This window comes from Lycium ferocissimum, chromosome 7 (genome assembly GCF_029784015.1).
Source record: "Lycium ferocissimum isolate CSIRO_LF1 chromosome 7, AGI_CSIRO_Lferr_CH_V1, whole genome shotgun sequence".
Lineage (NCBI taxonomy): Eukaryota > Viridiplantae > Streptophyta > Magnoliopsida > Solanales > Solanaceae > Lycium > Lycium ferocissimum.
In genome coordinates this window covers 37,549,694-37,575,252 of record NC_081348.1, presented here as the reverse complement: position 1 = coordinate 37,575,252, position 25,559 = coordinate 37,549,694, and the positions used below count along the sequence as shown (strand labels likewise).

General features: G+C 32.6%; 2 protein-coding genes and 1 pseudogene across 2 annotated transcripts; all 3 read left to right on the top strand.

The window, feature by feature from the left end:
• The first annotated feature begins 568 nt into the window (after nt 1–568).
• On the top strand, nt 569–3,881 carry LOC132062189 (endo-1,4-beta-xylanase 5-like). Its single transcript, XM_059454811.1, has 5 exons — nt 569–572; nt 967–1,187; nt 1,675–1,773; nt 1,948–2,727; nt 3,345–3,881. Exons 1-5 carry the CDS (start codon nt 569–571, stop codon nt 3,702–3,704), a joined length of 1,464 nt encoding a protein of 487 aa, XP_059310794.1. The 3' UTR covers nt 3,705–3,881.
• Nucleotides 3,882–5,274: 1,393 nt separating this feature from the next.
• Nucleotides 5,275–13,497, top strand: LOC132062188 (endo-1,4-beta-xylanase 5-like). Its single transcript, XM_059454810.1, has 7 exons — nt 5,275–5,362; nt 5,516–5,577; nt 11,155–11,377; nt 11,524–11,690; nt 11,851–11,949; nt 12,090–12,869; nt 12,974–13,497. Exons 1-7 carry the CDS (start codon nt 5,275–5,277, stop codon nt 13,334–13,336), a joined length of 1,782 nt encoding a protein of 593 aa, XP_059310793.1. The 3' UTR covers nt 13,337–13,497.
• An 8,406-nt stretch (nt 13,498–21,903) lies between these two features.
• On the top strand, nt 21,904–24,779 carry LOC132062187 (endo-1,4-beta-xylanase 5-like; annotated as a pseudogene).
• Nucleotides 24,780–25,559: the final 780 nt, after the last annotated feature.

Genomic DNA, 25,559 nt, shown 5'->3' with positions numbered 1-25,559 from the left:
ATTGACTTCGACAATACAAGGCCAAACGATGGTATAAAATCACATTTTGGGGTGAAAATAAATTGACGCAATTACAAAAGAATACTACGACATAAGATTACACATCTCTTAACCCCAAATAACCCCAATTTAAACTAGGAAAAACCCATAATTTTTTAACAAACCCTAGAAATTCATACGACAATTCCATAAATCCTATATAATATGGAAAAAAATAAACTTTATGCGTACAAATACTGACAAAGAACAAGACTAACCTGGTATTTTTTAGCTCACTAAAAGCTTGAAGATCAATCGACGATTTCGGGTCAAAATCCACCGCGATGTTACCACCTAAAGTTAGTTTAACTATGATTCACCGATTTGCGTTTAAAATGGTATTTGAGTGATTAATATGGCGAAATCGAGTGGAAGGTGAGAGAGAATTTTGGATTTCAAATTTTGGAAACCAAAATAATGAAAATGACCCGTCGATTTTAATTTTATGAGCGCGTGCATACACTCAAACTCGTTTGAGTGACTTTGTCCCGATTGAAAGCGAAAATAATACACAAAAATAAGTCCAAAAATGGGTGACCCCGCAAAGTTGAGGTATGTTATGGCAATTTTGGCCATAGTTTGAGTGTGTTTTGAATACTTTTCCCTTTATTTTTTGAAATATTTGATGTTTAAGAAAAACAAGAAGACGTTATTTATTCTTTTGTTTCCTAACCTAGTTCTTACTGCTCCAAATAGTAGTGTTAATTAATTGAAACTTATACAAGGAGATGGAAAACTTGCCAATAGTGGCCCAAATTAACCCATATGGCCATATGACACCTTGTCAAAATATTCTTAAATAGACTGTTTTATATGTTATATACAGCTCTAATAATAAAAATCTTATTAGGTAGTTAAACAAATTATAATAAAATAACGTAAAAGTTGGCATGTTGGGCATTGACCCATTGTTCTGCTTATCTTGAGTGAACGCATCTCAGCAAAAGTTAATTCAGCTCACCCATTTGACACTTATTTTTGCAGCTTGGGTACAAGTGAGCCATGGAGATGCTCACGTGGCTCTAGCATTCAAAGGATCATTTGGAATCCAACGTACTGGATGGGCTATTGCTCGTTCTGGTTGCTGGTCTATGATAAAAGGGGGCTTAATACTCACTACTTCAGGTCATGTGAACCTATATCTTGAGGTGAGTCATTTTGCTTTATTATTTAAAAAAAGTCAATATATATATAGATGAGAGAGAGAGACACACACACATTGACGGTGAACAAAAGTTTTAACACAAATTGTGATCGCTAGTTATCCTAACAGCCTGTTTTGCCAAGCTTTGGGAGGCCAAAAGTCCCTTTTTTTTCTTTTCAAAAACTGCTTATTTTAAAAAAGTGAGTTGTTTGACCAAGTTTTAAGAGAAAATAAGTGCTTATGGGGAGTAGGAGAAGCTATTTTTCAGAAGCTTAAAAAAATTAGTTTTTCCCCAAAAGCACTTTTGAAAAAAATACACTTAGAAACACTTTTTAAAAGTTTGATCAAATGCTGCTCAAAAGTGTTTTTTAAATTAATTGATCAAACACAAACTGCTTACACTTTACAAAGTAAGTTGATTTTAAAAGTTTCGTTTAACAAGCTATAAAAATCGACTTAATTATTTTCACTTAGCGTGTATCTATTTCTAGGCCAACAACACAGCCATCGAGTTATGGGCCGATAGCATATCAGTAAAGCCATTTTCTCAAGAGGAGTGGAAATTTCATCAACGTCAAAGTACTGAGAAGGTAAATGACTTGTGCTAATACTTTACATGTGACTGAACCGTTGAATTAAAATAATAAAATGCTTAATCAACATACTATGGTGCAGATCGAACCAAAAAGTTATGAATCCGCGTGAATTCAATAATTTTTGTTTGAGCTATATATATGTATTGAAAAGTCACTAAAATGCTATAGGTACGCAAAACTAAAGTGAAAATCCAAGCAGTGGATTCTCAAGGCCAACCATTACCAAACGCAACGGTCTCCCTCACACAACAAAAGAACAATTTCCCATTTGGCAATGCAATAAGCCAACACATCCTCAACAACAAAGCCTATCAAGATTGGTTCATATCACGATTCAAGTACACAGTTTTCGAGAACGAAATGAAATGGTACTCCAACGAGAAAATCCAGGGCCAACAGGACTACAACCTGGCGGATGCCATGCTTAGGCTTGTCCAAAAACATAACGTTCAAGTCCGGGGACACAACGTCTTTTGGGACAATCCTCAGGACATGCCCTCGTGGACCCGTTATCTTTCACCAGCACAACTCTCTTCAGCTGCATCAAGAAGGATAAATTCGGTGATGAATCGATACTTAGGCCAACTTATTCACTGGGATGTTGTGAATGAAAATCTGCACTTTTCATTTTTAGAGAATAAGCTCGGGAAAAACGCATCTGCTGTTTATTACAAGAAAGCTAATGAAATTGATAGCAGGGCAATTCCATTCTTGAATGATTTTAATACCATTGAACATGGATTTGATGGAACTTCAAATCCAGCAAAGTACTTAGAAAAAATTCGAGAGCTTCGATCCAATGGTTATAGTGGGCCTTTAGGAATTGGACTTCAGGGTCATTTTGTCAAACCAAATTTACCTTATATAAGATCTTCTCTTGATATGCTTGCTTCTGCTGGATTGCCAATTTGGATCACAGAGTTAGATGTTGCAAACACCACAAATCAGGTAGCCTTCTAGTCTTTACACAAATAGCCGATCAGTTCATTGTTTACTTTTTCCAGATGATATACATATATATACACTGAGTATACATATAGTATACATGGAGTGTGTGTATATTATACATCCACATGCTATTTTTAATTTAAGCGGCTGAGTGAGCAGTTATTTCAGTCAATTTGTCAATCTTTTTCTAACTGTTGAATTTGGAGTAAAAATCGACCAGAGATAAAAAGATTTTCGATTTGTGACTGAGTGCTTCTTCTTCTAACTTTTTGTTCGTATAATTAAATGTCTTTCTTAAATGTCTTATGCATAAAATATGGGTAGTCAACCGGTGGATTTTTTTTCTCTGACATGAAATTTTTGCCGAGTAGTAAAGTGCTCATGTGACGAGTAACATGCCATAACACCAAAAAATTGACCTCACAGTCATCTGAATTTTTTGAGCAACGCACACATTATTCAATTTATCGGACATAACAATTATACTTTCTTGTAAAATTTATTGTTGAAGATGATAGGGTTTTATTTACTTTAATGTGAAAAATAAAAATAAATTGTTGTAATTTATTATAATAGCGGGTAAAATTTGAAGCTTGGTGATGTTTCAATCTGGACAGGAAGTATATTTGGAAGAGATTATAAGAGAGGTTCATGCACATCCAGGAGTGAAAGGAATAATAATGTGGGCGCCATGGGGTCCCAAAGGATGTTATAGAATGTGTTTGACTGATAACAATTTCAAGAATTTGCCGACTGGAGATGTTGTTGACAAGATCCTTAAAGAGTGGAGTCACCAGGGATTTTCTGGTACTACTGATGACAATGGTTTTTTTGAAACTTCGCTTTTTCATGGAGACTATGAAGTTGAAATTAATCATGCTGAAAAAATAACATATTCCTCCGGGGCTCAGAAAGGTAAGGTGGCAGGACCAAATGATGGAACTGGGGAAAGTTCACGTTACACAATTTTTGCTTGATTCTCCTGCTAATTAATTGCTCCTAATTAGCCAGTTATCGTTTGTTGTTTTGGTTTCATAGATAATTTTGTCACACAAGTTTATTATTGAAAGTAAATTAAGGAGTTATCGAATTTTATTCTTAGGGAAATTAGAACTTTTAAAGTCCTTTAAATATCAGTAAATTATGAATTTGGTCTTTGTTATTTCTAGTAAAGCACATTTTAACCTTCAATTAATTTATATGTGCTCTTTTGACTCGCTCAAACTGTGAACCTTCACAAATTTAACGAATTATTGGTTGTCGGACACGTGCCAAGCTAGTTAATATAAACGTTCACTATGAGAATATGTGTGCGGTGAATTATATGAAATTTGAAGGAAAAATAAAAGTTCAAACTGATGAATGACGAGCCTATTCAACATTTGTTGTCATTCCAAAACACAAACGTACAAGTGCTTTTAAATGTGCGAAAGAATATCCTTCATTTTTAGGTTCGTGAAAGTTAAATTTTGTGGAGAATAAAATCTTTATTTAGTAGTATATTTTCTACTTCGGTCACCTTTTCTCACTTAGTTAAAATTCATTATTAGAGTTATCATTATGTGTTGTTTTATTTATATTATTTTGATCATAGAACGTAATGCAACAATTAAAGTTATCTTTGAACAACTATTATGCAACTCTTGTAATATTCAAATATTTATCTTGATAATTTTCGTATTTTTTTAAATTTTGCCAACAAACCACAATTTACATTCGAATATGCGCAATGCGAGTAGATCATTCTCAATTTAATGGTATACATTCACAAAAATAATAGTTATTTGTGGTAGAAATTCTTAATAATTATTGGCATTAGAAAATTAATTGATGTAGCGAAAAAGGAAAATAGAAAATTGATCAAAAGTCATAAAAAAGCACCGTTGCTTCACCTCATGATAGCTAAAAGAAGAAAGCAGATTTCCCTTTTTTTCCATTAGCATCCAAAATGGCATGCTTCACTTAACTAAGAAATCTAGCATAAATATTCGGAAAGAGGGCAAAAATGTCCTTAAAATATGTGAAATTAAACAAAAATATCCTCCGTTAATAATTTGATCCAAAATGCCCTTGCCATTAACAATTCGGAAAAGGGCCAAATATACCCCTGTACTATTGAAAAAGGGTTAAATATACCCTTCGTTATACTTTAAGTCTAAATATACCCCTGCTGTTATACTTTGAGATCAAATATATCCCTCCTCCGTTAAAATTATCCAAAGTGGACACCAAATCTGACATGGCACCACGTGGCATGCCACCGCACCACCCAACTCATTTACCCCTCTCTTTCCCTTCTTCACCCACCATTATCATCTCCTCTCCCTTTACAACCACCACCATCATTAGTACCACCATCTCCACCTTCAGTCCCTCTAAGAAAACTTAATCCTAATTGATTAAATAAGTTTTGTACCCGTCTCTGTACAAAACTTCTCCAACCTTCCCTTCTTTAATAAAGAATTCTCATTTTTTCAAAAACAAATACCGAATTACAGAGCCATTAAATTGAATTGAGATTTTCACAAAACACAATTAATAGAAGAAATGGAAAACAAACTTGTTACGACGAACTCTCATGCTCTTCAATCACACTCTCATGCTCAGTACCAGATCCTTCAACATCCCATTCAAGGTTTTGCCTTTTCAATATTATATTTGGGGTTTACTAAAATTGTTTTGTTGGCTTAAAGTTGGAATATCAGTGGCCTGAGTGCGTTGGGGTTTTCTTAAATCAATTAGGATTAAGTTTTGTGTTAGTACATTTACTTATGCTCCTTTTTCTTAGAGGGAGTGAAGGTGGAGATGGTGGTACTAATGGTGGTGGTGATTGTGAAGGGAGAGGAGATGGTAATGGTGGATGAAAAGGGGGAAAGAGAGGGGTAAATGAATTGAGTGGTGAGGTGGCATGTCACGTGGTGCCACGTCACTGAATTGTTAGTGTCACGTCAGATTTAGTGTTCACTTTGGATAATTGTAACAGAGGAGGGGTATATTTAATCTCAAAGTATAACAGCAGAGGTATATTTAGACCTAAAGTATAACGAAGGGTATATTTAACCCTTTTTCAATAGTACAGGGGTATATTTGGCCCTTTTCCATTAACAATTTGGTCCAAAAATGTCCCAATTATTACTTGGTTAGGTCAAAAATGTCCTTTTCGTGATAAGCATACTGTTTCTTTTCTTTATAAACATATTATTTTCCTAATAAAAATATTATTTTTAAAAGAACCCTTTTCTTTTAAAACATGTTTAACTAATAAAAAAAGTGTGAAGTAATCTTTTTTTCTTTTTCTTTTGAATCTTGTCTTATCAATTAAAATGGAATAACCCCGTATATGTGTGTGTGTATATATATATATATATATATATATATATATATATGGGTTTTTTAACCTACAACACAGGTTGTATCAAAGAATGATATCTATTTTTGTCTTTTCCTTTAATGCCCTTAATATTTATTTAGTGATCATTAATATGAGGGGTCTTTTCGTCTTTTAAACAAAAAAGCTAAATTTGCCTCTTTTTCATTACTCTCTCTCTCTTGTCTCTCATTTTTTTTTTTTTTCTCAAATTCAAATTTAACACCAAAATTTTTCGAATAGGATAGTTATGGAATGAGTGAAAGACCAATCATAAGAGAAGTGGGATTAATGGTACCAGCAACATAAGTTCCAGAAACAGAATCCAAGAATGACCCTTCAATTTTGTTAAAATCCAAGTCTTCTTCAACTTCATAAGAATTAACCCAGTTTCTAAGCACGAAAGACTCAACAAAAACCAAACCCCATGAAAATCTTCGCTTTAGCTCTCACTCTTTGAATAATAGAAATGAGTCGAGGCACAAAAAATTAAAGAACTGCACTAGAGAATATTAAAATAGGAATATTAAAATAAGAATATTTTTTGTGTTATACTTGAAGAGTTAGATCTCCATTAAAGAAGAACTATGGTTGCCTGCTCTGTTGGTCTCTTTCCCGCCAGAGATTGTGAAGGGAATTTTGGGTGATGTCTGGGGAGGGAAATGAATTTGGGTTGCAAAGATAAAAAGGTCCTCACTTTTAATGAGTTAGCAAGAAATATTAAGGGCATTAAATGAAAAGACAAAATGGGTACATTGGCAGTGATCTTAAATATATGACTTATATTATCGGTTAAAAAAAGTACACGGGGTTATTCTATTTTAATTGCTAAAACGAGATTAAGAAGAAAAAAATTACTTTTCATTTTTTTATTAGTTAAAGGGGTTTTTCTCACTTTTTTATTAGTTAGCATCAATCTTCTTTGTTTTGATTTTATTGTCGGTTGGTTCTAAAGGTTGGTTGATATTACAATAAGTCAGTTTAGTTAAGATTGATCCCCCTGAAAGACTAAGAGCCTGTTTGGAAAGCCACTTGGTAATTGAAATTGGTGTAATTACTACCCTAGTAATTACATAGTATTGTAATTACAACGACCGTTTGTTTGTCATAATGTAATTACGTTGTAATTACAAGCGTCTTGTTTGGTTGCACAAGTGTAATTACGCGCCATTAGTTTAATTTAAAACTAAAATTTAATTATAAAAAATTTAAAATTAATATTTAAAAAATATGTGCCTTTATAAATGATATTAAATTAGTTAATAATACATTGTTTCTTGAAAATATATTAATTAATAATCATATATTTGTAACTAATATTGTAAAAAATAATTGATATATAATTTCAAATTAATAATATTTTCATTTTAATTGATTATAAAAATTAAAAGCATACCTTTTTTGTGAGAACATCATGGGATTGGATGTTTGACAAAAAAAAAATATTTATAAATATAATGTCATAGCACTGTTCAAATGTTTGACAATAATTCTATCAAGTAAGTAAGTGAAAAATAAACAATATGTAATGTGAAATAACAAGTCAATAGTCTTTTAAAGCAAATATTTTTAAAATCGAAAATATAACCTAAATTCAAAATTCGAAAGAATATTTTTAACATATTATTCTTATGTCAAATTTTAACGTTACATAAGTAAGTTTCAACGTAACATAAGTAAATACTCCTATAATTCAAAAGAAAGGGAAAATATAAGTCAATAACCTCATTCACAACGAAATTCTACTTTAATAACGTACTTTTTATATGTCAATTTTGCTAATGACTCATTCTTTCCAATATTAAGGGATGTAGTTTCAAAAATTAGAATATTAACATGGTTATGCTAAATGAATAAAATAAAAAATAAAAAATAAAAAAAACAAGCAATTACATGGAACCACAAGAAGTCAAGGTTGGGAATGAGAAGAAAGGAAATGAAATATAAATTCTATAAAAAGAAAAATATATTTTTAAAAATACAAATGATTAAAAAGTAAAAATAAAAAAGAAATTAAATAATAGAACTAAAAATAAATTAGAAAAGAAAAGAAATTAAAATAAAATAAAATAAAAAATAAATTAAATAATAGAAATAAAAAATAAATTAAAAAGGTGAGATGTTAAAATAAAATTAAAAAGAAATAAATTAAAAAGTAACCCTGTAATTACAGGGTGTAATTACATCCAATTCTCAGCCCCCCCCCCCCCCCTTGAGAATTTGAAAGTGTAATTACATTCCCCCAAGCTTGTGTAATTCCGTCAAACCTAACCGTGTAATTACCGAATTACACCCAATTCCAATTACATGGGTGGCTTTCCAAACAGGCCCTGAAAGAATTTTGATTTCCTGAAAAAGGTAAATTTACGGAAGCAACTTTCTCTATCATGCACCTCAGTCCACACATAAGACGATTCCTCTTTCTATACTCAATTACGTAAGACTCCATCCAACTCGTCTCTATCTGACAGTTTAAGTCTTGGCCCGCTAGCTTCTTTTCAATCTAGGAGCTGCATAATAAGAAAACTCTCAATCTTGGCCAGCTTCAATTAATTAAATATACTAGGAAATAAGAAAAGGGCTCTCTAAAAATAATTTTTTATTAAGAAAAGAATGTGTTTTAATAGGAAACGAAACAATATGTTTATTAGGAAAAGAACATATTTTATCCAATTAAGTAATGGACCAAACTATTAACAACAAGGACATTTTTAGATCAAACTATTAACGGCGAGCATTTTTATTCAATTTCACATAGTTTAAGGGCATTTTGACCCTTTTCCGAAATATCTATAACAAATAAAATCCCCCTGTATTCACGTTAAGTTTCCAATTTCCATAGGCAGGGGCGGAGCTAGCTCTTCTGGCGCGGGTATGGCCGAACCAAGTAGCTTTGGTTCGAACCTTATATTTGTATTAAATTTTTTTTCAACTATGTACAAATTATTAATTTAACATGCAGTAACTTCAAAGAATTAAAACCCTGAACCCATAAGATTCAAATCCTGGCTCCGCCTCTTACCATAGGAACAAATCCTAATTTATCTCAAGAAATCGTCCTATAATCACGTTCAGCTACATACAAAATCTTCTTAATTTATTGCAAGAATATGACTTCCACCAAAAATATTTCCCCATATATTGTATATTTAATTATCATATATAATTATATAAAAGGTGTACTAATTGTATAATAGTGAATACTTTAGTATACAGTAAATAGATATCAGATCCACGTATTTTAGCGTGGTGATGGGAGATAAATGGGGTGATTGATCAGAAATTATTGGGATCTCAGTTTTTAATTTGATTTGCTATTAGATCAACATGTTTTAAAAATATGCAACTTAAGCTGTTGTTACTGAAATATTCCAAAATTCATGTCATTTGTCTTAATAACTTTTTTAAAAGGACTAATAGTACACAATATCTCCCATATAAAATATCTCATTTGTTTCCTCCTAATAACTTACCATGATAGTTAGACAAAGTTGAGTGACTCTTCTGTCACAAAAATAGTTTAGAGCTTTTCATGATATTTAGGTATAATTTTAGTGACTATTTAGTTACAAAAATAGGACCGGATAATAAGAATAATTCTAGGTTTTAGATAAAAAGGAAAATTACAATCAAACATTATATTAGTGGTCAACTTACTTAAATCTTAGTCTGAAGAGCTCTTGAAAGTGACTTTAAAAAAAAAAAAAAAAAAACTGGTGTCTCGCCTATACTAAAATCTAACCGTTGTGTTATAAAGTAGCAATTTTCTTTTTCTGCCACTGCATATACCAAATAATCCATTTTTTTTTGTTGTTGTTCCGATTCAGAAAAATACTTAAGTTCCATTTTCTTATTATTATTATGAGAACAAATCTTGGAGAAGTCCTCTAAAGTTGGAATCAAAATAAAATCAGTACTATCTGCTCTAAATGACATAATTGTTTTACAATAACTAACTGAAAATATGCCTTTATTAGAATTGATAACTTTTGGATTAGAATCTCCAAATTCATGAAAGAATTGATTTTCATACCAAATCAATTTTAAGTAGCCCATAACACTTACACTATAAATACATTTGATGTTGAAAACTTCATGTACACTTTAATTACATTCTAACACCGTCCCAAGGTAAGAATATGCAGTTTTCAGAATTCTTATTTCTCTAGATAGCTTTCTTTGTTAGGAGAGGAGTGGTGCGGGGAAAAAAGTTATTCATTTGATCTTCACATCAAAGTTTTTCTATAAACTTTTATCACTTGCCAATTTAATTTATGATTTTCATGATTAACTTGTTCGGTTTAGTGTAAATATTCAAGGGAAATTACAATAATTTGCAACTTATATTTCAGTTTGAAACCCGTTGAAATTAAAGATTTCTTATTTCCGTGGATCTCACTTGTGCTAAATTTTATATACATATTTCTTTTTTTTTTCCTCATAAGATAGCATGACTATATATTAATTGTGGATTTGTAAATGCAGATTCTTTGACATGGACATTATGAAAAGAGTAAATCTAGTTCTAGTGTTATGTTATTTGCTACTTATTTCGACAGGTTTGTATCTCTTCTTTCCATTAAGGGTGTGTTTGTACGGAGAAAAATATGTTTCAAAATTGTTTTTCAATTTTTTTTTTATATTTGGTTGATCAATTTTTTTTTAAAACACCCCGCCTCCATCCTCGTAGTGTTTAGTTTGCTTAAGCTATATTTAAAAGCTTTGCGATAATTTTTTTCTGTTTACGAAGCAAACACCAGAAAATAAGTAAGAAAACTACTTATTTTTCAGAAAAATATTTTCTGTCGTACCAAATGCACCCTAGATTGCAATAGTTTTTTTTTAAAAAAAAATGATATGTATTGATTTAAGACTTTGTTGTTATATATTTGACAGGTTTGGGAGTTTATGCAGAAAACTATGACTACAGTTATACAGCCGAGGCATAAATCCTTATTTGTAGCTCTTACTCCTTTGAAAGATTAATAGAAAATTTACTTTGTCTCGTTGATTAGCTAATTAATTAATGTTTGTCATGGTTCTTTAATTTGTGTTTGCAGTGTTTGAAAGATCCTCTTAAAGCTCAATATAATGGAGGGATAGTGGTAAATCCAGAATTTAATGATGGATTAAATGGATGGTCCATTATGGGAGATGCTAAAATAGATAACATCGTTTCAAGTAATGGAAACAAATTCATCATTGCCTCCGAGAGAAAAGGACCGTATCATGGGTTTTCACAAAAGTTTCAATTAGAAAAAGACAAGTTCTACGTAGTTTCTGGTATCACTCTTGATTGCATATACTGATTATACACTATTATATGTTGAATATAACATGAGTTGTACATATATTATATATTTATGGATTAGATATTTTTCGTTTAAGCGTCTATTAAGATTAATTTATTAAAATATTTATTTTTGTAGGATGGGTACAGGTGAACCATGGTGATGATGCTAATTTAGCAGTTATATTCAAGACACAAAGTGGTTTTAAACATGCTGCTTGGGCCATTGCTAAATCTGGTTGTTGGTCAATGTTTAAGGGTGGCTTAGTTGTCAATGCTTCTGGTCCCGCCCAACTATATTTTGAGGTGATGAGATTTCCTTCTTGAATAATCCAAATCTATTTGACCAGTTACCTTTTTGTCAACAGGTTATGATCAGTGTTTAGCATAAAGAAATTATATATACATAATATGATTGTGTAAATATTTTTACTTATTTATTATCTTTTCTTTTTCCTTTTTTCAGACCAATAATACAGCAATTGACATATGGGCAGACAGTATTTCAGTAAAACCATTCAGCCATGAAGAGTGGAATTCCCATCAAAGTCAAACAATTGAAAAGGTACCAAATAAAACATACCAAGTTCTAAAAATGCTACTCTTTCGTCTATGTATATACATGTTCGATCTCATTTTGTCTTAAAATAATACTTACCTTAATAAAATAGAAAAAACCTGAATTTTAGTTCAAATGATATGTAGGTTCGCAAAAGCAAAGTGGCAATCCAAGTAGTTGACTCACAAGGCAAGCCTTTACCTAATGCAACAATCTCGTTGGTGCAAGGAAGGGCCAATTTCCCATTTGGGGTTGCAATTAACAAAAACATCCTTAACAACAACGCTTACCAAAATTGGTTCTTCTCAAGATTCAAGTTTACTGTATTTGAAGATGAAATGAAATGGTACAGTACTGAAACATCTCAAGGGAAAATAGATTACTCAACTTCCGATGCAATGGTCAATTTATGCAAGAGCAAAGGTGTTAGTATCCGAGGCCAAAATATATTTTGGGATGACCCAAGTATGCAGCCGAAATGGGTCCCTTCATTGAACCCGCAACAACTATCCGCTGCTGCTGGAAAAAGGGTCGCCTCAGTTGTCACGAAATACAGAGGCCAAGTTATTCATTGGGATGTTATGAATGAAAACCTTCACTTCAATTTCTTCGAGAGTAAACTTGGTGCGGGTGCATCTGCAACATATTATCGATTGACTTCACTACTTGATAAGAAGGCGACTCTGTTCTTGAACGATTACAATACGATAGAAGATCAAAGAGACGGAGCATCATCACCAACCAATTATCTTAACAAGATTAAACAACTAAGGGCAGGAAGGTACACGGGTCCTCTTGGAATTGGATTGGAAGGACATTTTGTTACTCCAAGCCAGCCTTATATTAGGTCTGCACTCGATACACTTGCTTCCTCAAAATTGCCCATCTGGATCACTGAATTGGATGTTCAAAGCAGCCCAAATCAGGTACTTAATTCTCTCATCTAAAGCGAATTAAAGATTTTAGTCGGTGAATGCAATATATTTACCATAATTAATCTAACATTTTTTTTTTGTTTTTGGCATCAAAGGCAAAATTCTTGGATCAGATTATAAATGAGGTAGTAGGACACCCAGCTGTACAAGGGTTACTAATTTGGTCTGCATGGAAACCAAGCGGATGTTATCGAATGTGTTTGACTGATAACAATTTCAAGAATTTGCCAACTGGAGATGTTGTCGACAAAGCTCGTGCGACATTATCACACGAGGGTTTGATTGGGACTACAAATGCCGAGGGTTATTTTGAGACTTCACTTTTCCATGGAGATTACAAAGCCATCATCACTCATCCATCAATGGCAGATTCGTCCTTTCACCACAATTTGACAGTGATACCTACGACTGAAAGTGATGAAATTAGATTATTAAGTTACAAATTCACTGCTGCATGAGTCAAACATGCGGCATTCAGGCCATAGGAATTATGTGCAGTAATCTATTTTCTTTCTTAGATTGCATTTCAGTGTTTACTATAAAATGTTTTCAAAACAGAAGTTGAATGAAAGATTGACTCGTATTACTATCAACAAAGTTACACTACCTTCTGGATAACAAGTCTTATGTTGCTCATTCTGCCTTTGCTTATTTTGAAATATTCGCATGTTCCTCCTTTGCCACAAAGGGTACAACCTTAAATATGCGAGAATTTGGATACAGTTGCAGTGAGAGATGTCCATATATGTATCTTGCTTTATGTTTCTCTGCTTATTTAACCACTTAATTTTAACTCAATTAATTACTGGATTAATTAAATACCGTAAACAGTTTGATTAGTTAGCTTGATGTAAACGTGGCGGTAAGAGATTGTATGTACTTCAGTGAGAAATATATGTCACATTTTTACAGATTCAATGAGAAAAATATATTTTCTAGAGAGAATACATTTTTATCGTTAGCAAATTAATTGATTTTTATTTTTGTTGGATCTGTGGTTTTTCTGGTTTAAATCCCCTCGTTTTGTCACCAACAAAGTCAAGGAAGATCTGCTAAGAATTGAGATTTTCCTCTTTATTTCTCAGATTCTCTAGTGGATAGTTGTTTTGACGCATATGTTGTTTTTGGTGTTTGTTTGTCTATTGAAAATTGAATTTCTCGTCTCTCCTTGTCTCCATCTCTCCTTGTCTCCACAAAGAGACGACCCGTTAAATTTTAGAAATGAGAGAAAATTGTACTAAATGGTTGTTTGATAAAGCGCCACAGCGAATAATATGTTTGATTGAAGTGAAATTTGACTAAGGGGTATTGTGTTTTTGAAATGTTACTTTTATTATCATATATGAATGATTCTCTAATTTTTTCTTATTTTTGCTTGGTTGTAGAGATTACTTACATGCTGCCTTACATGTGATTTACTTTATGCTCCTATCTATATTAGAAAGATGACTTGGTTTTGAGCAATAAAACGCAGCTGAGCCGCAATTCATGTATGTACAATATATTATTTTGCAATACTTGTGGAAAATACAATTGCATCAGCAAATAATTTCCTATTGTGGATTTTGTATACTTTTTTAATTAAACAAATTCCTGATGGTTCTTTTTGAGTTTATATTTGATTTTCAAGCACAAGTATATATAAAGTGGAGAAAAAGAGATTCCGCTGTAACCGTGTGCAAAAGAAAAGAAGTTAACTTACTACTTTTAGTCCATAGTTTTTTGTAGTTTATTTTTCGTGTGTATTTTCTGATCTTAAACATTTCGTCCCTACCTGTTGTATGGTAGCATTTGGAGTTTGAAGACATTTGTAAAATCCACGTTCATACAAGACTATTTTTAAGACTTTAACTTGAAATCTTATCATATAGTACTAGTTATTTGTAAAAGAAATTGGGAACAAATAGTCCTACAGTTAGTGAAGTTATTTTAGAAAATTGTTTGCAACTCTGTAAATTAATACTGCATCTTCATTAGATATGAGTTTTACTTGAAAGTGAACTTGTTCTCGTAACAAACTTGTTGGTTAGTATAGCTGATTTTAGCATCTATGCCGAAATTAATAGGTATTTAACATGTAATATTCATTGTGAATCACTTTTTCTTTTTATGGAAAATTTGTGTACAGATATTAATGCTCATGAGTTGATTCTTTTCAGCCAGGGCCATAGTAGAGCGATGGTTGCGATAAATGCTCAAAAGTCACAAGAATGCAATTTCTGAATCAGAGGAATTTGTAAGTAAATATATGATGTGTATATGCCGGCCAATATTTTCATGAGATATTATTTTTGTTGGGTTCAAGAAGAGATGATAACTCGCACTCAAAGTGGTGTGTTAATTAATGTAGTAAATCAGAAGGCTGACAAAGAAATGTATCAGTGGTGAGATACCACTTTTGTTCCTGCTTCATGTATTAATAAAAGGGAAAAAGCCCAAATATACCCCTGTACTATTGGAAAAGAGCCAATTATACCGCTCGTTATACTTTGGGTCCAAATATCTTTCCGTTATCTTTCAGCACAAATATTTTTTCTGTCGTTAAAGTTGACCAAAGTGTACACCTAATCCTACGTGGCGTTGACATTTGATTACATGGATGCCACGTGGCATGCCACCTCATTACCCATAACCCATTTTACTCCTTCCCTCTTCCACTACTAAAATTTCCTACCAGCATTGCCACCATTATATTAACTCCACTAATGTTGGCGTGCTGTACAAGGATACGATAGACGAATCAAGGCTAACCTGTAATTTGGGAGGTGTATTGGTATAAACTCTACCATGAAATTTTTGCGCCTAGCTGTCGAATTGAGTTCATCCATACAGAAATTATGAAAATTCTTGGAAAATACTTCAATATTTCTGCGAGCTAGCCGTCGGAAAGCATATCGCATCCAGATTTTTCTTGAAGCTTGCCATCAGAAATTCTTTATTTCTTTAAGATAATGCAAGCTTCTTTGGCAGCAACCCTGCACAAGTGCCTATTCCAGGCACGCCTAAACAACAAACAAAAGGCACACGTGTCAACCAAAAAATCAAACAATTGTAAAGAAATAAAAACAATATTCAAAACTGGAAAGTTCCCACCAAATCTTATACAGAACGCTAACACTAGTGGCGGTAATGATGACAATGGCGGCAGAGGAGAAATTTTTTTAGTGGTGGAAGAGGGGAGGAGTAAAATGGGATAAGGGTGATGAAGTGGCATGCCACGTGGCATCCACGTAATCAAATGTCACTGCTACGTAGGACTAGATGTCCACCTTGGTCAACTTTGTTAGAAAAGATATTTGTGTCCAAAAGATAACGGTATATGAAGTATATTTAAACCAAAAGATAATGGGCCGTGATCTTTGGCCCTTTTCTAATAGTACAGGGGTATATTTGGCCCTTTTCCGTTAAAAAAAATTATCATGCACTTTGTAGATGAACTGAAAACAACAACAAAATAAAGCTAAGAATCAAACGGTGGTTGGCCAACCAAAGGGATGCATCATATGAGTAGTCAGACTTGAACAAATTATTGAATTCTACTGCGTAGTCTCATTTCTGTTGACAAACCATATTCTCATAAGTAGCTGCTCGTCAATAAAGTTCTGAAGATAAGGGTAGAGATACGAACAAAAAGGAGCGGATGAAAATTGTTGCATCTCTAAGGGGTACTTTGCTAATCACTTGAGGTAATTTACGTTTTATCCTTGTTTTGACAATTTTTATTTGCCATTATAGTAAAAATGATTTACCAATTGTATGCTTCGCTATTTTTGTATGTTTTGAAGCTTTGAGAAAACAATTCAAAATTAAGTATTGGAAGTTATACAACTTGTTGATTATGTGAAAAATAAGGTTGCTGACATGTAGTTAGTCTTCGGGCAATTGTTTTGAAGCTTTTAGAATTTTGCCATATTTCAAATCTTTGGCCAAAGAATCAACAATTCGAACCCCCACACAGTCAAAATTTTAAAAAAAATTCGCAAGGCAAAGTTTAAATTTTGGAGTCCATCAATTGGAATTAGCTAGTTATACAACTAGACATAAGTATGCCGGTTAAAAAATAAATATATAATTTTATAAGTTTATGAAGGCGCAAATGTAAAAAAAAGTTTAAACTATTAAAAGTATTAGATAAACTTGTTAAGATTTCTCAAAAACTTAATGTGAAAATATATGTATTTTTTCAAGCATATATACCAAAGTTACATGGAAAAGTATTATGCTACAACAAATGTCCATACAAATTCACAGCAATAATTAGGTAGATTTTGTTGATATTGAAAAATATTTTCCCATATTGTTTGGGCGGAAGAAATATTTTCCCATCTTTATTTTATGGATTCCAGTTGGTATCACAGTGAGCACGTGGATCTCACACATTGACTCTGGTTACTTTTGCAATTTTTGGTATGCTAGGGCATTGGTTTGGAGAGAAAGGCTCGGATTTAAAAATCTTTTTTTACAATTATTACATGAAGAGATGCACAACATAACATCCAAGGCGGAACATTTAATGGCAGAAAACAATATTGATTAACAACTGATCAGAGCTTATCCACTTCATGAATTGACAGTATCCCTTTACAACATGTCTAAGTGTAGTTGATTAAAGCATAGTGTTGTTTTTTTAATGTAATAGTTGCTCCTAGTTTGACTTATACAAGTTAGTGAGTAGGAATTTTACCATACAGTTCGGCTTATTGTGTTTTGAAGTTTTTTTTTGGATGGAATAAAATACTTTATAAAAAAAAAAAGCTATAAGGCAAAGTTTAAATTTTATAGACTTTTAGTTATGGATTTGTTTGGTATCTTTCTTAAGATTGTAGTCCATCAATTGAAATTATTTTTTTATTTTATCTTCCTCGTATTCGCTCATCTTTGAAAAAATGGAAAATTGAACCCAAAAGTCAACCAAAATAATGGATTTAAAGCAAATTTGAGTGCGAGAAATTTAAAGACCACCCCAAACGAAGGGCAATTGCAAAAAAATGTTAGTCTTCCAGGTATTTTATGGAATCACAGTAAATATATATATTTGGTGGCCAAATTATTCTCTGTCAAATATTTTCTACTTATGATTTATTCATCCTTAATTGAGCTGGAAGATAAGATGTGGAGTCCATCAATTGGTCCCCTATTGCCTAAAGAAGTGGATGCTTGCAAAGAAGCTACATTCTCTTAAAAAAATATAAATATATATATTTATATATTCACTAAATGAAATGTTCATGTAAGTTACTTTCTACTTAATTTGCTTTGTATTTTATAAGAACACAGGTTGCTATTTCAGCTACTTCTAATCTCATTCAAGAGGCTATCAAATAGACATATACGACTAAATTGGAGAGGAAGCTATAGAAGGAAGTGCAGAAAGAGTGGAAGAGGGATTGAAGAGTGAAGAAATATCTTGTTGTTCAAAAATTAGTTAGATTTTGCTTGACTATTGAAAAATAATTTTATCATCATATTGTTTTATTGTAAAGAATACATATTTTTATTCTTGGAATTAGTTAAGGAAAATCTTGGAATTAGTTAAGGAAAACTTTTGTTTTCAATGTATGATTCCAGTTCGTGTTTTCTGTGTAATTGAATGACCAAAACTGCAATTATCCCTTACTTGTGTATAGAACAAGATGGAGTTCTTTTCGGATATTGCCAGGACCCTTTCCTCAACGTATTCACTCTTTCGTGATTTACCCTTGTCGTAATATCTTTAATAACACCCTACTCGCCTTAGTTTCTTGCAAGACCATTTAAAATTCTTTTTTACAATTATTTACAAGGAAAATATAGGAAACTAAAATTAAGGAAAAACGACTTAAAGCAAAAACAATATTGATTAACAACAAATTGATCATTCTTATCCATTCAAGGACAGTCTCCCTTTACAACATGTCTACTCCACTCCAAATCACATAGTGGATCTCTCATTTTCCTCTAATCTTAACAAAATACAAATAGGTCGCAACATTTTAATTGAAAATGTAGTTACTGAGACAAGTTAAACTGGGATTATTATGTTTTTTATTTAGCTCACCAAATTTAACTTTATAAAAATATGGATAATTAATGTTATCCTATAGCTCATCCAAAATCCACACCAGGCTGTACTTCTTGTGGTGGTGCTGCCACTCATTCAACACACGTTACAAATGAGCAATTTGTTTGGTATCTTATTTCAAAATTAGCAGTTCAAATGAGGCCATGTAACTCGAAGATATGAGAATATTCTTTTATAAAATATACCTTGCCCCCTTAACCTTTTGGGTTAGGGAAACATACTCCCCTCACCTTTTGAATGGAAAATGGACCCCTTGAACCCAAAAGTCAACCAAAATAATGTAAAAACCCTTGCCATATTTCACAAAATATCGTTAACATCCCCTGTTGCGAGATAATTTTAAAGACTACAACAATACGATTAATTTTTTTCATGCAAAGAGATATATCTCTAAAAGTGCAAATTATTACACTAATAATAAACATTAACTTGGAATACACTGATACTTAATACAAAAAGGAATACAACAATATAATTAACTTTCTTTCATTTAAAGATAACACATCCTTAAGATGCAGATCATTACACTAATAAATATTTCAATTTAACTTGGAACACACTAATACTTAATTCAAAAAGGATTACAACAATATAATTAAATTTCTTTCATTTAAAGAGATCACATCTTTAAGATGCAGATTATCACACTAATAAATATTTCAAGTTGTCCAAGGCTATAAATTCTCATTTTAAAATTTTAGTATTCATTCAAGAAAGTTTCTCTCTGGCCTTTGCTTCCTAAAGGTAAACATTCCCCCCCCCCCGCCCCTCTCCACACACACACCCCCCGACCTCTCTCTGAATTTTTATATGAATGTTATTTGATTTTATGGTGTTCTATTAGGATATTGATTTTCATACCAAATCAATTTTAAGTAGCCTATAAACTCTACACTATAAATACTTTTAATGTTGAAAACTTCATGTCTAATACTCCCTCCGTCTTAATTTATGTGGCACCATTTGAGTAGGCTGGAGTTTAAGAAAGAAAGAGTTTTGAAATTTTTGGTCCAAAACAAGCCTTAGATATTCATGTGGTTATAAATTATCTCTCGCCAAAGTTAAGCTGTTTTTAAATATAGATATGTTACATTCTTTTATGTCGGACTAAAACGGAAAGTGTGTCACATAAATTGTAGCAGAGGGAGTACATTTTAACGCTGTCCCAAGGTAAAAATATGCAGAACCTTTAGATAGCTTTCTTTGTTTGGAGAGGAGTGGTACAGGGAGAAATTTACACATCTGATGTTCACATCAAAACTTTTCTATAAACTCTTATCACTTGCCAATTTCATTTGTAATTTTCTTAATTAAATTGTTCAATTTAGGGTGTGTTTTGTATGATGGAAAATGTTTTCCAAGAAAATGATTTCTTGGAAAATAAGTGATTTTCCTATTTTTTTCTTGTGTTTGGTTGGATGTGAAAAACATTTTTAGTGTTTGGTTTTGAAAATACCAATCCAACACCCACGCATATACCTCCCCCCCCCCCCCCCTCCGATTCAACCTTCCTACTATCCCTACTTCCCATTTTGAAAAAGCTAATACTTTCACAAAGTGGTTGTTTTTATAAGATAACCAAATATGTGCATACATTTGCAATTGGCTACTTTTTCTAAGAAAATTAAAAAATGACTACTTTGCACTTTGAAAGACAACTCAAAAAAGTGATTATGTTTGTAAACTAGTCATTTTTTAAAAGTTACACCAAAATTAAAATTGGTAATTTTTGTAAATTTTCATTTTTTGAAAAGTGACATAAAATGGCCAATTTTGCAAAAATATATTTCTTGCAAAATGACCGAAAATGCAAATTTGCAAAAATAGCAGCTTTTTGTTATTTTTCAAAAAATGACCTCTTTACAAAAGTAGCCACTTTTGTGTCACTTTTAAGAAATGGCTACTTTTCAAAGTGGCCACTATCTTAGAAAGGGCAAATTGCAAAAATGGTTATTTTAATACTTTCACAAAGAGGCTATTTTAAAAAATTGCTACTTTTGCAAAGTAGTTAGTTTTAAAAGTAACTACTTTCACAAAATGACTATTTATGAAAATTGACAACTTTCAAAAAGTGACTATTTTTGAAAAGTATCTACTTTCACAAAGTGGCTATTTTCTAAAAGTGACTACTTTTACAAAGTGACTATTTTCTTAAGTGTCTACTTTTGCAAAACGACTATTTTTAAAAGTAGCTACTTTTTGCAAGTAATATTTTTAAAAAGAGGCTTATTTTGTAAAGTTGCTATTTTTGAAATTAATTACTTTCACAAAGTACGTAGTTTTACAAAGTTGAGAGATAGGGGTGGTGGTAGGGAGGTGAGAGTGGGGGGGGGGGTGATAGGGGGTAGGGGTGGGGTAGGTGGTTATAGGGGTGGGGAGGGAGGTAGGGGGGTGGTGGAGGTGGGGGTAGGAGGGGTGGTTAAGTGGTGGGGGTAGTGGGTGTGGTTAGGTGGTGGGGTGGGGTGGGGGTATTTGGGTGGTGTGGGGGGGGTGGTGTATGGGGTGGCGGGATGTGGGAAGGTCGAGGGGTAGGAGTTGGGTGGGTGGGGAGGAGACGATCTTAAAAAGCGAAACGTTTTACTACTTCGTTAAAGAGTCATTTTCATCATTTTCGAAGAACTTGTTTTACTAGAAAAAATGTTTTCCAAGACATTTTGACCAATCAAACATAGGAAAAATTAAAAAACATTTTTACGAAAAATGTTTCCTCCTACCAAACAAACTCTTGGTGTTCCTCCGTACCAAACAAACTCTCAGTGTAAATATTGAAGGGAAAGTTATAATACTTTGCAATTTCAATCTCAGTTTGAAAGCTGTTGAAATTGATTTCTTATTTCCTTGCATCTTATCTATGCTAAATTTCATATCATTCATTTCTTATTTTTTTCTCATAAGATAGCAGGATTATATATTAACTGTGGATTTGTAAGTGCAGATTCTTTGACATTGTCACCATGAAAAGATATGTTATTTGCTACCTGTTTCGACAGGCTTGTATCTCTTCTTTCCCTTAAGGGTGAGTTTGGTATGGACAAAAACATGTCCCAAATATATTTTTTAATTTTTTTTCATATTTAGTTAGTCAAAATGTTTTGAAAAATATTTTTCTAAGAAAATAAGTTTGATAAATATATTATATGTTGATTGTTTCTCTCTCCCATCCCTACCCACCCCCACGACTACCCACCCACGACTACTGCTGGCTTCCCAACACTCTACCCCCTCGCTTCTCCCACCCCCTTCCCCTACCCCCAACCCATCAGTCCCCTGCATCCTCACCCACCCAACATCCATCCTCATAGTTTTTTTTTTTTTTTTCAAATTATACATAAACACTCTGAGATATTCTTTTCTATTTACTTGCAAACAGTCAAACATCATAAAATAAATTGGAAAATTGCTTATTTTTCGAGAAAACATTTTCTTTCATGCCAAACACATCCTGAATAGTAGTAGTTTTTGTAACAAAATGATATATGTTAATTTATGACTTTATTGTTATATATTTGGCAGATTTTGAAGTTTACACAGAAAACTATGACTACAGTTATACAGTCGAGGCATAACTCCTTGCTCTTTGCTCTAGTTCATTTGCAAGATCAACAGTAAATTTACTGCATTTCTTATTTTTTTCTCTTGTTGATTAGCTAATTAATCACTGATTTGTCAGGATTCTGTAATTTGTGTTTGCAGTGTTTGAAAGATCCTGTTAAACCCCAATATAATGGAGGGATAGTGGTAAATCCAGAACTTAATGATGGATTAAATGGATGGTGCGTTCTGGGAGATGCTAAAATAGAGAACAGCGTTTCACGTGATGGAAATAAATTCATTGTTGCCTCGGAGAGAAAAGGACCGAATCATGGGCTTTCACAAAAGTTTCAATTGGACAAAGACAAGCTCTACGTAGTGTCTGGTATCACTCTCGACTTGTATACATTGATTATAACTATTATATACTAATTATAACATGGATACACGGATATTATATATTCGCCGACTAGATATTTTGGTTTAGCGTCTATTTAGATTTTTTTTTTTTTAAATATTTTTTTTGTAGGATGGGTACAAGTGAATCATGGTGATGATGCCAGTGTAGCAGTCATATTCAAGACTCAAAGTGGTTTTCAACATGCTGCTTGGGTCATTGCTAAATCTGGTTGTTGGTCCATGTTTAAGGGTGGCCTAGTTGTCAATGCTTCTGGCCCTGCCCAACTCTATTTTGAGGTGATGAAATTTCCTTCTACATTAATCCAAATCTATTTGACTAGTAACCATTTTCTTCAGCACGTTATCAATTAGTGTTTATCATATAAAAATTTATATATAAATAACCTGATTGTGTAAATATATTTACTTATTCTTGTTTTTTTTTTTTTTTCTTTTTCCAGACCAATAATACAACAATTGACATATGGGCGGACAATATTTCACTAAAATCATTCAACCATAAAGAGTGGACATCCCATCAAAATCAAACCATTGAAAAGGTACATCGGCTGTATAAGTACATCTCCTTTTGTCTTAATAAAAAATTACCTTAATAAGATTTTTTTTTTAAAAAACTAGATTAATTTTGGTTAACAAGAAGATAATTAATGATATGTAGCCTGTAGGTACGCAAAAGTAAAGTGGCAATCCAAGTAGTTGACTCACAAGGCAAGCCTTTACCTAATGCAACAATCTCCTTGGTGCAAGGAAGAGCCAATTTCCCATTTGGTGTTGCAATTAGCAAAAACATCCTAAACAACAAAGCTTACCAAAACTGGTTCTTCTCAAGATTCAAGTTCACAGTATTTGAAAATGAAATGAAATGGTACAGTACTGAAACATCTCAACTTTCGATGCAATGGTCAATTTATGCAAGAGTAAAGGTGTCAGTATCCGAGGCCATAATATATTTTGGGATGACCCAAATATGCAGCCGAATTGGGTCCCTCCATTGAACCGGCAACAACTCTCTGCTGCTGCCGGAAAAAGGCTCGCCTCAGTCGTTGCGAAATACAAAGGCCAAGTTATTCATTGGGATGTTATGAATGAAAACCTTAACTTTAATTTTTTTGAGAGTAAACTTGGTCCAGGTGCATCTGCTAACTATTATCGTTTGACTGCACAAATTGACAATAAGGCGACTATGTTCTTGAATGATTATAATACAATTGAAGATCAAAGAGATGGAGCATCGTCACCAGCCAATTATCTCAACAAAATTAAACAATTAAGATCAGGAGGGTACGGGGGTCTTCATGGAATTGGATTGGAAGGACATTTTAGTACTCCAAGCCAGCCTTATATTAGGTCCGTAATCGATACACTTGCTTCTACAAAATTGCCCATTTGGATCACTGAATTGGATGTTACAAGCAGTCCAAATCAAGTACTTAATTCTCTCATCTAAAGCGAATCAAAGATTTTAAGTCGGTGAATGCAATATATTTATCAGAATTATTCTAACATTTTGTTTTTGTTTTTTGGCATCTAAGGCACATTTCTTAGATCAAATTATAAAGGAGGTTGTTGGACACCCAGCAATTCGAGGGTTATTAATTTGGTCAGCATGGAACCCAACCGGATGTTACCGAATGTGTTTGACTGATAATAATTTCAAGAATTTCCCAACTGGAGATGTCGTCGACAAAGCTCGTGCGACATTTTCACACGAGGGTTTGGTTGGGACTACAAATGCTGAGGGTTATTTCAAGACTTCACTTTTTCATGGAGATTACAAAGTCATTGTCACACATCCTTCGACCGCAAATTCGTCCTTTCACCATAATTTGACAGTGAAACGTATCACTATATCTAAAAGTACTGATGAAAGAGTTACTATTAAGTTATAAATTCACTACTGTAGGAGTCAAACATGCGACATTCAGACCATTGGGATTATTTGTAGTAATATGTTTTCTTTCTCGTATTGTATTTCAGTGTTTACTATAATTGTTTCGAAAACAAAAGTTGAATAAAAGAATGACTCATTTTCTATTACTATCAACATTTTAACATACTCCCTCTGTCTCAATTTGGTCATTATAATCCATCTGTCTCAATTTATGTAGCACAATTTGAATTTTGAGAGTCAAACATTGCAATTTTGACCGTGAATTTGGGCATGGCATTATTAAGTTTTTGAAATAAAGTTTATATATTTAGAAACTACGTAAAAAGTACTATAAGTCACAATAATTGATAAATTAAAAATATTTAAAGATATATGAAAAAATTCAAAGAAATGCTTGTTTGAATATTGAAATTCGAAAGGTGCCACATAAATTGGTACGGATGGAGTAATATTTTGCTAAGCACATTCAACCTTCAATTAGTTAAAATGAATGTTTTTGGTTCCTTTATTTAGGAAATATGTGATATTTAGAATATCTTTATAACTATATCACGTTCAAAGATGAAGTAACTGTACTAATTGAACACAATATATCACCCGGATAATTTGAATGATTTAGCAATTAATAATCCATTAAATTTGTGAAGATTCACAATTTGAGGGATCAAAGGTCACATATCAATTAATCGAATGTTAAACGTGCATAACTAGAAATCATAAGTACCAAAATTATAATTTATCGATATTTGAGGGACTAAAAATGTTAATATCCCTTAAA

Bases quoted from the DNA above. Each gene is read 5' to 3' on its own strand.
- LOC132062189 (XM_059454811.1), top strand. The intron at 1,188-1,674 runs GTGAGTCATTTT...ATCTATTTCTAG, and splicing joins ATGTGAACCTATATCTTGAG to GCCAACAACACAGCCATCGA. The intron at 2,728-3,344 runs GTAGCCTTCTAG...CAATCTGGACAG, and splicing joins TTGCAAACACCACAAATCAG to GAAGTATATTTGGAAGAGAT.
- LOC132062188 (XM_059454810.1), top strand. From the start codon at position 5,275: ATGGAAAACAAACTTGTTACGACGAACTCTCATGCTCTTCAATCACAC. The intron at 5,578-11,154 runs GTAATGGTGGAT...TTGTGTTTGCAG, and splicing joins TTGTGAAGGGAGAGGAGATG to TGTTTGAAAGATCCTCTTAA. The intron at 11,950-12,089 runs GTACCAAATAAA...AATGATATGTAG, and splicing joins AAAGTCAAACAATTGAAAAG to GTTCGCAAAAGCAAAGTGGC.